The sequence below is a fragment of the Saccoglossus kowalevskii genome, chromosome 3, assembly GCF_978046115.1.
Source record: "Saccoglossus kowalevskii chromosome 3, keSacKowa6.1, whole genome shotgun sequence".
In the NCBI taxonomy this organism is placed as follows: Eukaryota; Metazoa; Hemichordata; class Enteropneusta; family Harrimaniidae; genus Saccoglossus; species Saccoglossus kowalevskii.
This window is the reverse complement of record NC_140643.1, coordinates 19,722,959-19,737,818: the sequence shown is the minus strand read 5'-3', so window position 1 is coordinate 19,737,818 and position 14,860 is coordinate 19,722,959. Positions and strand designations below refer to the sequence as shown.

Below are 14,860 nucleotides of genomic sequence, written 5' to 3'. Positions count from 1 at the left end.
TGAAGCTTACAGTTGACAATTGTTTGTTCATCTTGAATTCGTGAGTGTATTTGTCAAAATCGTTTGGTTATTTTAATATCCACTGTACCCACGGCAATAAACGTATTCATTTACAAGGATCTGTTTGACGTCATATGGTTATCTTCTGACGCTACTGCCGACCCGATTGCGCGTTTGTATACTTATTCAAATATGTATATTTATTCAATTCTTTTGTTTTATATGTGCTATTTTACCAGCGACTAGGCTATCTGACATATATCGTTCTGATTGTCGTTACGGTAGTAATCGATTTTGCCAAATCTGTTCGTTTACCTTGTCGCATCAACGATGTTCGAATACGTGCTACGCTCGGTTTCATTTGTGAAATAGTATATTGTATTCTATTTCATCTTACTTGACCTTTTTTTCCATTCAGCTTGACGTACTACAATATCAGAGATGACAAGATCAATTATAAAGAATGAGGTAGGACAAAGTCGTTGCCTATTCAATTTGATAACACACGCTCACTAAGTGATGAGATTGTTTTTTGGTATGAAATCTATCTAAATGCAAATTTACTAGAATATTTTGAAGTTTAATAATCATACTTGATCAATGCAAGGTGAAGTTTAATGTTAATATTGAGTGTTACTGGTGGATATAAAGTACAATGCATTTGTTTTATATAAACAGTGTATATGTTCCAATCGGAAAGAGTCAGCAAAAAACTAAACATATTCCATCAACCTTCACATTAATTGGCGCGAATTATCAATCATTCTTTGCTGATTTACAAGTCAAGGTAATAACATATTTTAGCTTCCATGTTCTGTAGAACATATGAGCGATGAGTCCAGGGCTTTAACTGTATATTGTACATTCAACAAAACAAACAAAAATAACACCATGAACCAATTTACAGTGCTAATTTATCCCAACCAGCAGCTGTTACCACGTTGTAATCGGCTTCTTATTGCTGAATTTACCGACCAGACGGTATTTTTCAACTGGAAAAGACCGCATTTAGATGTTGTTTTTATCACTCATGTCCAAAGCATTAGCACTTGATAATTTTGATTGTTATGCTTGAGGAGTATTGCCTATCTCCTAGGGAAATTTCTTGGCAATTTATAAGTATGCTAATTATGAGGATCAAATCGCACGAAATATTGTATAGTTCTCAAAGTTCATGCAACTTGAACTGTGGCGTATTATTTCGAGTTTGAATACTCCGATAATTGTTCTGTTTTTATAATGTGCAATTTTATTTAATACAATAAAAGGTTGACTTTGGACAAAGTAACATACACAGAATTATGAAAAAATGTCTCTACCTAAGTTTAGCATTAATTATTACACTGTATTTCAAGTGTATCATGACCGCTTTTTTACAATAAACGTAATTGGATCAGTTACATGAGAAGGATAACACTGGTAAAGTTTTACTTCATATAGTATCTATGACATGACTGCAATAACAACTAAGGCGTTCACGCAAACAAATCAAATCGAAACAAATTCATGATGTGTAATAATATAGCAGCGAATATATGAGATTGTTAACATGTGTGGATACTATTGAATAGTAATAATATTGGCTCCAGAAAAACCCAAGATCTCGTAAAACAGACCAAATTTACGTATACAACTAATTTATAGTATTAAAACGTGTGGTCTGGAAATGGGTGTCCGTCAAAATGCCCTCTATAGTGCATGTGTATTCGCTTCTCTAATCATAGGTACGGCACACAGTTTCGCATAGTGGTATAGTGAGCGCATTCAAAAAGCAATTAAAACTTTTTTTTAAAATATTAGAAAATGTTTACGAACAATCACAAAGCATGACATATTTGTTCACAGTATTTTGTTTCAGCTAGTGCCCTGTAATAACATAAAACTATGACATTGTTGGCATCAGTAAAGATATTAGAAAAAAAGTGAATATATTAATAATTGCCATAGGACGGCCATCGGATTCAAATACAACAAAGCACTATGACGCGCAGAAGGCATAATTATTAATATCTGACTATTCAAATTCAAGGTACAAACTAGCTGTCCGGACGGTGTATGAGTTAATACAGAAAGCCGGTTTATAAACAGATAACAAAGAGTGTATTCACCGTCACTGTGACATAACAGTGATTGACACGAGTTCATTCACAAGGGACTTCCTATTCCCATAAACCAATGTTCAAGTAATCATTATACATTTGACATACAATCACTTGTAAATTACAAAAGAATAAACGCCGGGTTTCGCTCTCTTAATGTGAAATATGCATATTTACTGAAGCTCTGACTAAAGGTGTTAGCTGTATATTAGAGAAATTGTAATCGCCTTTATTTAAGTTGTAATTACACAATTGAATATATCGGATGAACTCGGTATTATTTAGAACTATGCGACACATTTTACAATGCATACTGTGCATATTGTCTGATTAATTGCAGAAAGATTTGTTTGTAATAATTGTTCAATTGCTCTAATTTTGTATTCATCTAGGCTACTGTGTTCGAGGTTGCCATGGTGATCTTTATGTTTTAAATATTCCTAGGTGTAAAAAAGTATTTTTAACCAATTAGAATTGTGAAGTGAATGTTTTTTTAGGAAATATCAAGACGATTCACTGTTATTGTCTCACATATACCACCAATTTTTGACAGGAAGTCTTATGATTCAGGCCATTATATGGTAGGAGTTAATATATGTTTTGTAGTATTTATTAAACATCTATGCCTGAGTGCATTGAAGGTAACTCATTTCACATTATGATAACATCGGCAATTTTTACTTTTGTGGTTGATATCACTCCTCACATATAATCTATTTCGATTGGATTTCATCTTAATTCCGTATAACACTTTACGCACAATAATTATAGTTCGTATGCATCATATTAATATATATAATTGATAACCATAGCATTTGCCTTTGTATATCAATTTTGTATCTTGTCAAGACTTCACATTTCTATGACAAAAACATTAACTATAGAAATAACAACAGCAACATTGAGAGTGGGTGTGATGCTAGTAAACCATCCTAGAATAAGTGATGAACATAAATAAATAAATAACTGCTAGTTTGAAAAAAAACGTGGTGTTATTACGTATTTACTGTGAAAAGTTTAGAGTAGAAAGTAAAAAGAACATTCGTGTAATAACATTCAATGTACATAGTGGAGTTCTCATTAGCATATATGAAGAGTTATTTGAGTACCATATAATATTATAGTATAATTGCTTTCCATTAAACGCAAACGAATTAGTAAAATACTGAACCATGAAACTAACCTACCGTTAATGTGACTTGATAAAAAACTTTTATGCTTTAACACAAACTGTATTCATTCTATTCGGCTAACCAATCCAATTTAATTTTCTACTATCAAGAATAAATGTGACTGAATGAAATAATTTTGCTAATCAGCGTAGTTTTGTACAGCACGGATTGTTTTCACAATACATACATCGATTGCAACTAAATTTTAGTGTGTGAGTGGAACTGACCATGGTATATTTTTCTGCGGCTACAACAATTCAATGTTTATGTAAATTTATGGAGATCAGGATATAAAAGCAAATCACCAAGCGAAACATTATTGTGAGCAAATGATAAATGGTTTGTTACTACCAAAACAAATCATATTAAAATTCAAAAGACCACTGTTTACAATAGAAAAATATGGATATTCCTGTTAAAATATTCCTTGTTGACTTTATACTTGCTGATCCAGTTGCATATATGATACCGCAGTCATTCACTGCTGACACCATAGTCAATGTGAGGCCTTGATGAAAGGGATGTTAACATCCCCCACCCTGCGCTATTGAACCAACATCACATCAAGTATTATAATTCACGCTACATTTGTGTACATGGAGGTTAAACATGTAGTTTTTGTCATCACGTATTTGATTAATAACGACTATGGCTTTAACAGTCTAATGAATGTATATCAATACATTTTCTTTGCGTTTTATAGCAGTACATGTTAACACAACACACTCGTTCGACTATTCAATGTATTACATACTAGTTTGTAGTTCAAGGCCCATGATACGACTTACATAAAAGTATAAGGTTGATGCACTATTTATTCAGAAATTTATTGTGCGCATTAGGATTATGCATTTTCCTCCATTTTTTCATTTCCTCCTGGGTCAATTAAATATCCTAGCACACGCAACTACTAAAGTACATTACAATTGATCCCAACTCTGTAGCAGTACTAATGTTTTGAACATTTTGTGCCGTTCTATTTAATATTTTTCAATCACGTATTAGCTTTAAATCTTGAACTCGTTTTACTTACAATTTTATACCAATATTTGTGTATACTGTAATAAATTGTAGGTGCTTTTTTGATGTGACTATGTCTTGATGTATCTAAAATATGCATTCAATGTATGTATACATATATATGAAATGTATGCATTTGTCTATGATACCAAATATTATGGATCGAATATGTATGTATGTATGACTTGTGTGATATAAATCAGATGTTTATATTGAAAAAAATGCCAAAGAACTTTTGTGTAAAAATAGAAAACAAAATCACTTTCAAAAGTGACTTCAAATAACATTTTTATTTTTCCACTCTACTTTTTTCACTCCATTTTTCCACACGCTGAATTAAAAATACGCATTAAAACATTATCAACCAAGCATGTTTTAATAAAAATGATTCTGATCGCTACCTACATTGTTACGTTATCATTATGCCACACCTCTATCAATCATAGTTGTTATTTAGTTGTTTTGTTTGAAATATCACCAGCTGATGCGACACAAGAAACCATACAATATTTAGGTTGAATGTTATAATTTGAAATGTGTCCAAACGAAGCAGTGACTACAGTGCGTGATAATAGAGCGTGATGTCATTTAAAATAAATTGATTGGAGTCAGAGCGTCTTACCGATTATCGATAATATTTGGTGGTCATAACTATAAATGTGCCTCCAGTAGTGCGCTAAGTTTCGAAGCATTATTAGCAATAATCCTTATTATCTAAGACATCAGAGTGACGTATTAACCAGCTAGTATCAGGCGATACACTTGTATAATGTATAAGTGGGTTTGCTTATACAATGTGTGTTTTATTTTACCTCAGTCTTCTTGTTGAGCGAGTGGACGTTATTTATTATTCATGCGTAAAAAATAGTTGCAAGCGTTATGCCTTTGTGGACGTAAAGTTTGAATTCGAATTATTAACGCTTGAATGCGTTTTATGTAACAATTTAACGATACGTAGGTAATTTCAATCTACGATAGTAGTTTAAGATGGACTATAGGGACGACCATGAGGGCGCTGTTCATAATCGGATGCGATGACGTCATACGAACAGCGCCCTCATGGTCGTCCCTATAGTCCAGCTTTAGCATAAATAATGACGTCACAATGGGAATTCGTGCATAAATTAGCATAAATGAGGAGCAATGCCTTAAAGGGGATCATTTGAATGAGGATGACGTCACAATGGGATATTGTGAATACATTTGCATACATAAAATTGATGTGAATACGAGGTCGTGTCGAGGTCATCGTGAATACATTTGCATAAATTACCATCATTTTTTTTTAATTATTTTTTAATTATTTTTAATTATTTTTAATTATTTTTTAATTGGACAGGCGTGGACGAAATATTTTTCAAAATGTGTCGTAGAGGGCGCTCACACACACGCACACACACACACACACGCTAATAAATACACATCATTTTGAAAACTAACAGAGTTTATTACACAAAGAAGGGAAATCTACTAATGAGTAAATAATCAAAAAGAATGGATTAAAAACTGAGTAATTGAAATTGAGTATATAGAAAGTATACATTTTGTTTTTGTTTTGTTTTTGTTTTTTGTTTTTTTTTGTTTAAGTAAATAATCAAAAAGAATGGATTAAAAACTGAGTAATTGAAATTGAGTATATAGAAAGTATACATTTTGTTTTTGTTTTTTGTTTTTTTTTTGTTTAAGTAAATAATCAAAAAGAATGGATTAAAAACTGAGTAATTGAAATTGAGTATATAGAAAGTATACAATTTGTTTTTGTTTTGTTTTGTTTCTTGTTTGAGTAAATAAACAAAAAGAATGGATTAAAACAGTAATATAAGAAATATTCGATTATAATAAAAACAAGAGAAAAACGAAAAACATCGAAAAGTCAATACACACTTTTTTTCTAATCAGAATCGCTCATCTGTGATAAAACGAAAAAAATAATATGAAATCGATTTTTGTTTTGTTTTGTTTCTTGTTTGAGTAAATAAACAAAAAGAATGGATTAAAAACAGTAATATAAGAAATATTCGATTATAATAAAAACATCGAAAAGTCAATACACACTTTTTTCTAATCAGAATCGCTCATCTGTGATAAAAAGAAAAAATAATATGAAATCGATATATATATATATATATACATGTGAAATTTCAAAAGCATAAGTCATCTAGTAAAACTGCGTGGGAAAAATATTTGTCATAAATAGGGAGGTTGAGTCCGGTCACGTTTTCGATATATCTGTTCACATAAAGGTCATTCAAATGTCTATCACGCGTAAAAGAGTCGGCTACGGAGTTCACAGGTTTCCCCTCGTCATCTGCGCAACAAATAGGGTTAGGGATCAGTAGAAAACTCACCGAGTGTCTTTCACTGTACTACGGAGAATGATTGACATTCTTATTATTCTATATATGTTGTTGTATAATGTCAAGGAGTTGGGAATCCATTTCACGAGTTGATAGCGTAATTTCACAGGAATCTAAACACAGTTCAGGGTTAGATTTATACCTTTGAAACAGAATACGTGTATAACGCTTGGAAAATTTTCCAACCAAATCTGGGTAAATGCGTTGAAATGCGTCATAACACATGGAAATTTTACCAATATCAATCTCAGATAAAGCTTGGTCAATAAAAAACCGGATTTCACCGATCCGGCTATTTTTATCGACGAATCCATAGGATAGACACCAATGTTGACGTTGTGACGGGTGGTCTATTTCACATCCGAGACAATTAGTTTGGATGATGCTACGTACGTGTCTACAAATGAATTCAGCGATGAGTTTTTTGGAAACAAGTTTATCCAGTGGCTTCCTCAGACTGTTGGCTGTGAAAAAAAAACAAAACAAAAAACAAACTGTAAATGACTATTTCTCTGATTTACCATTTTCAGGCATATTCAGTGGGTTTTAAATTCACGGTTTTATCGTTTTAATACATAAAATGTTCTATGCATTAGAAGTCGGGAAATGAGCAACGAATATTTGGATTTTTAAATGAAAACTAACATACCTGACAGCCCGGTTGATTTGCGGGATAATATCATTCAATATTCTGAACTGGTTAGCCCGTAAGGATACACCACGTTTTGTTGGATGACCATTATAGTGCTCGCGAATGTGAACATAAGTTTGTCCGCGAAAAGTATTCACTGTGACAAACAATTGCTTGACAGGGCAAAGCAAATATGTAAAAATGTCTGTCTCACCTCTTGGTGGAGCTGGTGACGGACGCATTGTGCCACTTATAGCTAGTGCATTCGTGACTTTGCGTCGTTTAATACGGCGAGTTGAATTTTCAGAAACATCGGGCTGTTCTGTAACCGGAGTGGACATTCCAGGAGTGGACATTCCTGCATTCGTGACTTTGCGTCGATTAATACGGCGAGTTGAATTTTCAGAAACATCGGGCTGTGCTGTAACTGGAGTGGACATTCCAGGAGTGGACATTCCAGCACTCGCGTCCTGTAGGAGACTGCCTGAGAATTCATTGAGGTAGGTGCTGAGCTGGTTCGAAGCCATGTTGCGAGTACGCTCGTCAGTGATAAAATGATTCGCAATACTATCGTCGCGTGTTAAAAAATTCCCTTTCTGTTACCCCGGATGTTTACATCATGTCAGCATTTTTCCCAACCAAGTCAAATATATTTATAGATTCATCACACACTCACACACACATGTTTATGGTAAAATAAACAGGTTTCTTCCGTTCAAAACAATTCATGAATCCAGGGGGGAAATCAAAGTCGAGTTCGCTATAGTGTTGAGCGATGAATGTCAGACCTATGTCGTCATAATCCATTTTTATCACACAAACCACGGTTACTAGTTTGTAACTGTGCACAAACGGGCCACACAGACACAAAGATGTTTATAGTAAAATAAACAAATTCACATCTGTTCCTGAATCCAGGGGGGTAGGGGTTTATGAATGTCTGTTATCTAGGGCATTTCAGGGTGTCAGATCTGATATCAAAACACAAATCGTTGGAGTGTATTATCCCAGTGACTTCATAGCTTAGCCAGTATTTTTAATCGAGCCACACTCGTTACACGGAATGAAATGGCGTCCACAGATAATATAAGGTAGGGAATTCATTGTTTACTTTTTGTTTTCATGTTGTAAACACTACCTAATAATTCGGGATATGTGAAAAACTGTCAGTTGAAACCAGGGGAAAGCTTCTACCATGAGTCTTTACGTCTTTAAAGAATACTTATCTTTTTATGCTATGAGAGACATTGTTATAAATTGGCACAGAAAATAGAAAGTCTGAGTAGGTAGAAAATGTATAATTAATGAAGACTTGTTTACTAAAAACGAAAACTACAATATTTTCAAATGATGTCATACCGCGGTCATTCGCAAAGAATGCTTTGACACAGCGAATCAAGACTTGCTTGGACTCATTCATCGAGCATACCCCTCAGCTTTAAAACAATGATTATGTGCGGTATTTTCCCAATTAGTTAGGGTGTCTTTTCACTAGACTTGACCTTTTATTTTGTCATGAAGGTCAACATAATGTATAGCGTTACCCGCCAACATGTTTGAACATACCGGTAGCAACGTTATTTTCCAACCTTAGCTCGTTCAAAATCTTTTGTTTTTTAATCGGAGCATGAATGCACGCCCTCTATATCTGAGTAAGTTTTTTTTGAACTGACCACAAAGTTGTAGCTGATTCAAAACTCTTGTCATTTTCAGACAAACAGAAGAAAGCGACAATTCAGATGAAGGGTGATTTATTTATTTATTTATTTATTTATTTATTTATTTATTTATTTATTTATTTATTTATTTATTTATTTATTTCAAATTTTACCTGAGGAAAAAATAAAACAGGATAAAACATGTTTTTAACTTTTTGAATTTACAGGGAAAGCAATTCACAGCTTAAAACTTTGTCAGACCTAGAACATGAATATGGTTTTATAAGCAGGTGTGTATTCGATATTATATAAATAACTCGTTCGATATGCGTATGAAGATTTAGTAAACAATATGAATAATAACAATAATATAACTCTTATTTTTTCAGTGAAGACGACGCATCTGAGAAATCACCTACGAAAGATAGTGTTTCGTAAGTTGTTTGTTTGTTTGTTTGTTTGTTTGTTTGTTTGTTTGTTTGTTTGTTTGTTTGTTTGTTTGTTTGTTTGTTTGTTTGTCTGTCTGTCTGTCTGTCTGTCTGTCTGTCTGTCTGTCTGTCTGTCTGTCTGTCTGTCTGTCTGTCTGTCTGTCTGTCTGTCTGTCTGTCTGTCTGTCTGTCTGTCTGTCTGTCTGTCTGTTTGTTTGTTGTTTGTTTGTTGTTTGTTTGTTTGTTTGTTTGTTTGTTTGTTTGTTTGTTTGTTTGTTTGTTTGTTTATTTATTTATTTATTTATTTATTTATTTATTTATTTATACATAGTTCATGGTCTCCAGTCAGCAGTATAGATACTCCAGATTTCAATCAGAAGTTGAAATGTCTTATTAAATCTGGTTCCTGCTCACATGTAACGTAAGTATACAAAAAACAAAAACAAAAAAAACAAAAAACATGTGAGGTAAGTTGAAATTTGTTTTTTCGTCTTTAATCTTTGTTGTTGTTGTTGTTGTTTTTATAGTTCTACAAGTACTGGATTTGCAACACCCAAGTCCGCTAAGAAAAATTTGTACTCTATATATGGAGAAACGAACACGCCTTCCCACCCTCCGAGTCCAATAGGGCCTGTTAACCATCCATCTACCTCGGGATATCAACGTGGGGGTCGTAAAGACTATGTAAGGTATGTTTATTTATTTATTTATTTGTTTATTTATTTATTTGTTTATTTATATATTTGTTTGTTTGTTTGTTTATTTGATTATTTATTCATATATTTGTGTATTTATTTATTTAATTTGAAATTTTATTACAGTGATACTGACACAGATGATAGTGACGAGAATATCACCGACAAGATTAATTTCAATCTTGTCAGTAAGAGAAAACGTTTTGTCAAAAAATTTAAGGTGAGTGGAACGGACTGGGTTGTAAAAGTTTCGCATCCAAATGCCAATACGTTTGATGAAGTGCATAGCGTATTACACGCTACTTTTCATCAACTGCTCGAGCTGGTCACCTCTGACCTTGACGGACGTGACCAAATTCGCATTTCCATAAACGTACCCAACTTGAACAACGAAATTTGGTTACCATTTATACCGGTTGAGGACATGAATGTTGACAAGGTGATGTCAAAAGTGGAGAGGATTCTACAATCTTACCAAGATATATCCCTTGAGGAAAACATCACCATCAGGACAGTATCTGTTGAAATGCCTCTTGGTGCCGGCAAAACACGTGGGAGGAAGCGACAGTTTGATACAAAGATCGCAGACAGGTTGAGAAATTCCAAATCTGTCATTGAAATCGTTTCCGATGACCAGATGTGTTGCGCCAGAGCGATCGTGGTCGCCATGGCACACGCCACAAAAGAGGAAAATCCACCATCGGTGTGGGATTCTATAAAGAGGAAAAAAACGGCAAACTACTCTATGCAAACCGTCCGAGCTAGAGAACTTTTACGGAAGGCCAGAGTCGAACAGGGACCATGTGGCATCGAGGAGATTAAAAAATTCCAGAGCGTGTTACCCGATTTCAGAATACACGTATTGTCGCACGATCATTTTGACTCCATCATCTTTGTGGGCGATGCCGCAGAAGGTTCTAAAGACATATATCTGTTTCTGAAAGATAAACACTACAACGTCATCACAAAAATGACTGGTTTTCTGGGAAAGGACTACTATTGCACTCGATGTGACAAGTCTTATTCCAAACGTTACGAGCATGTGTGTCCTACTGGGTGTTTGAGTTGTGGAAATCAACTGGACTGCGTGGTTACACGATGGCAAAAATGCGGAAATTGTCACAGATTTTTCAAGAACGAAGAATGTTTCGAAAAGCATCAAAAGTCAGTTAATGGGAAAAAAACTCTTTGCCAGTCAGTTCAACGTTGCGAAAAATGTCACAAACTCCTCAAATATCGTGATGGGTCTCACAAATGTAACGAAGTTTACTGCAAAACCTGCAAGTCTTTTCAGACGTACGACCACCTGTGTTACATTCAACCACTCACCGATAGAAAAAAGAACCAAGAATCTGACGATTCGATGGAAGAATTGGAGGAGGATAACTCTGACAGCCATGGTAACTACGTCTTTTACGATTTTGAATGCACGACCGACGAACATTGCACTCATATTCCAGATCTGTGCGTAGCGCGAATTCCACCGAATACGGAGAAAGTGTTCAATGGTTCACGTACCTTGGAAGATTTCTGCGAGTGGGCATTAGAAAAAGAGCATAATGGGATGATTTTCATCGCGCATAATTCAAAGGGGTATGATGGAATTATGATTCTGAAATACTGTCACGATCACAAGATACTACCCGAAGTCATCATGAATGGTTCGAAAGTCATGCAACTATACATTCGTCGTGCAGATATCAAATTCATTGATAGCTTGAATTTCCTGCCCATGGCTCTATCTAAACTTCCTAAGACCTTCGGCATAGACGAGTTACACAAGGGTTTTTTTCCTCACCTGTTTCCGAGATCCACTGGAGACAATTACAGAGGACCGATACCCGGGGCTCGTTATTTTGACCCAGATGGTATGAAGGAGGTGGCTAGAAAGACATTCTACACATGGTACAATGGAGAAGTAGAAAAGAATTCCGTTTATGATTTACGTAAAGAACTGCTCAAGTACTGTCGGAGCGACGTGCGCATACTCGAGGAGTGTTGTTTGGCATTTAGATCGATGATGATGGATCTCACCAAAGTTGACCCCTTCAGCCATTGCATCACGATCGCTTCTGTGTGCAACGTCATATTTCGAAAGCATTTCCTGACTCCTGACACAATCGGGGTTGTGCCTGAGAAAGGGTACCTCAGCGCCCAGAATCAATCTGCAGATGCTATAAGATGGATGGAATACGAGGCACACGTCAATAACACGCATATTCAACATGTTCGTAATTCCAGAAGGGAGATGAAAATTGGACCTTATTACGTAGACGGATATGATGCTTCTACCGAAACCTTGTATGAGTACTACGGTTGTTACTTCCACGGTTGTCCAAAGTGTTTTCCCAGAAGGAATGAGACGAATCGCAAGAATGAACTCAGTATGACATCCCTCTACGAAAGACTACTGGCGAGGGAAGAGTGGTTGAAATCGAAAGGATACTCGCTAGTCACCATGTGGGAATGCGATTTCAAAAACCTGATGAAGAACAATCACAAAGTCGAGAGGTTTGTCGGAAGCTTAGATATCTCAAAACCTATCAGAGGTAGGGAGGCTTTTCTCGGGGGTCGTACCAACGCCCTGAGTCTGTATTACGAGGTCAAGGAAGGCGAAAAGATAGAATATGTTGACTTTTGCAGCCTCTACCCGTACATCAATAAGACCTCGCGATATCCAGTTGGCCACCCGACAGTCGTAACTAAAGACTTTATCGCCAAACCCACAGACTATTTCGGTATTATCAAGTGCGATGTTTTACCTCCGAGGAGATTGTATATACCAGTTCTACCTTTCAGGGTGAACAACAAACTGATGTTCCCACTCTGTTCCAAATGCGCGGAAACCATGAATCAAGACGAATGTCACCATGGTGTCAATGAACGTCAGCTGACGGGTGTTTGGTGCACTCCGGAATTGGAAAAGGCTGAAGAAGTAGGGTATCGCATCACCAAGGTATACGAAGTTTGGCATTATGATGAGTCGGCAACATACAACCCTGAAACTGGAGAAGGAGGGCTGTTCACCGATTACATCAACATGTTTCTGAAAATTAAACAAGAGTCTTCCGGTTTTCCAGAGTGGTGTCGCACTGAGGAAGACCGAACCATGTACATCCAAAGGTACCGCGAAAGAGAAGGTATCGTCTTGGACAGAAGCAAGATAACCACCAATCCAGGTCTCAGAGCTCTCGCCAAGCTAAATCTCAACTCGTTCTGGGGAAAGCTGGGACAGAGATCAAACTTTGGACAGAGTACATATGTAGAAACATCCGCCAAACTGTTGGAAATGTTGATGGATAATACAAAGGACGTCACAGATCTTTCTTTTGTCTCTGACGAAATGGTTCTTGTCCAGCACTGCGATAAAGAAGACAACATTACCGAAGCACCCAATACGAACGTTGTACTGGCTGCCATGACGACAAGCTATGCCCGACTTAAACTCTACAGTGTTCTGGAGAAATTAGGTAGTAGAGTCTTGTACTTTGACACAGATTCCATCATTTACATCCAACGAGCTGGAGAATGGGATCCACCGACAGGTGATTATCTCGGAGATTTGACGAGAGAAATAACTCCGACGGATAATTACATCACACATTTCGTATCGGGAGGACCGAAGAATTACGCGTACCGACTACACAAACCGGACAAAAGTGGGAACCAAACGGTGTGTAAAGTGAGAGGGTTCACCCTCAATTACAGAAATCAACTGGAAATTAATTTTGACTCCATGAATCGACTTGTTCGGAGAACAAGCGGTCCTCTACACGTCAAAGACCCTCGAAAAATAACGCGCAAGAGAGATAGAATATTCAATAGAGAAGAAGTTAAAACGTACAGTTTAGTGTATGACAAACGGGTGATACAAGATGATTACTGTACCCTCCCATACGGCTTCTAAAAACAAAGAATATATAAATAGAAGCTAGATCGTCGGTTACCCATCATTCATCCATTTGAACCTTGAACAATCACATTGGCATGGGCTCTACCAAATCGGACTTGGTTCTATCACTCGTCTATTCTGGCTTATGTACACTACCTTATTTTGTTTTAAACTGGATGTTGAAAAAGTACATTGAAGAACGTAAAAGGAGACGCGATAACCAGCGAGGTCCTATGATATCGTCATGGATGCAAGATTGAAACACCCATTTACCTCTCTCGTGTGCGGTCCCACGCAGTCTGGGAAGACATTTTTAGTCAAACTGATATTAGAACAATGTGACAGCATCATATCTCCACCACCAGATGTTATCTATTGGTGCTACGGCGAGTTTCAGCCAGCCTATTTGGAAATGATGAAGACAGTGCCTCAAATTCGCTTTATCGAAGGGATACCTCCAGATATTGGTAGAATAATCGTCCCGGCTAAAAGAAACTTGTTGGTGATAGATGATCTGATGACAGAAACGGGTAACGATAAACAAATCGCCCAGTTCTTCACGAAGGGATCTCACCATCGAAATTTATCCGTGATACTGATTTTGCAAAATCTCTTTCATCAGGGCAGACAATCGAGAACCATCAGTCTCAACACGCACTACATTTTCCTGTTTAAAAATCCAAGGGACGCATCACAAGTCAACGTTCTGGCAAAGCAAATGTACCCCGGAAACATTAAGTTTCTTCAGGAGGCATTCACCGATGCCACCCAAGAACCTCACGGTTACCTCCTCGTGGATCTGATGCCAGACACCCCTGAGGAAATACGCATTCGAACGAACATACTTTCATCTCAAGTACCGATAGTGTATGTGAGAAAGGTATAAAAAAAGACAGTCTTTCATCGTC

General features: G+C 36.2%; 2 protein-coding genes across 2 annotated transcripts; one reads left to right on the top strand and one right to left on the bottom strand.

The window, feature by feature from the left end:
- Window positions 1–6,230: 6,230 nt before the first annotated feature.
- LOC146747541 (uncharacterized) lies at window positions 6,231–7,764 on the bottom strand. Its single transcript, XM_085496513.1, has 2 exons — window positions 7,494–7,764; window positions 6,231–7,112 (listed from the first exon to the last, which is right to left on the bottom strand). Exons 1-2 carry the CDS (start codon window positions 7,732–7,734, stop codon window positions 6,688–6,690), a joined length of 666 nt encoding a protein of 221 aa, XP_085352639.1. The 5' UTR covers window positions 7,735–7,764; the 3' UTR covers window positions 6,231–6,687.
- Window positions 7,765–8,347: 583 nt separating this feature from the next.
- LOC146747540 (uncharacterized) lies at window positions 8,348–13,967 on the top strand. Its single transcript, XM_085497344.1, has 7 exons — window positions 8,348–8,370; window positions 8,993–9,025; window positions 9,165–9,227; window positions 9,327–9,371; window positions 9,697–9,786; window positions 9,893–10,054; window positions 10,187–13,967. Exons 1-7 carry the CDS (start codon window positions 8,348–8,350, stop codon window positions 13,965–13,967), a joined length of 4,197 nt encoding a protein of 1,398 aa, XP_085353470.1.
- Window positions 13,968–14,860: the final 893 nt, after the last annotated feature.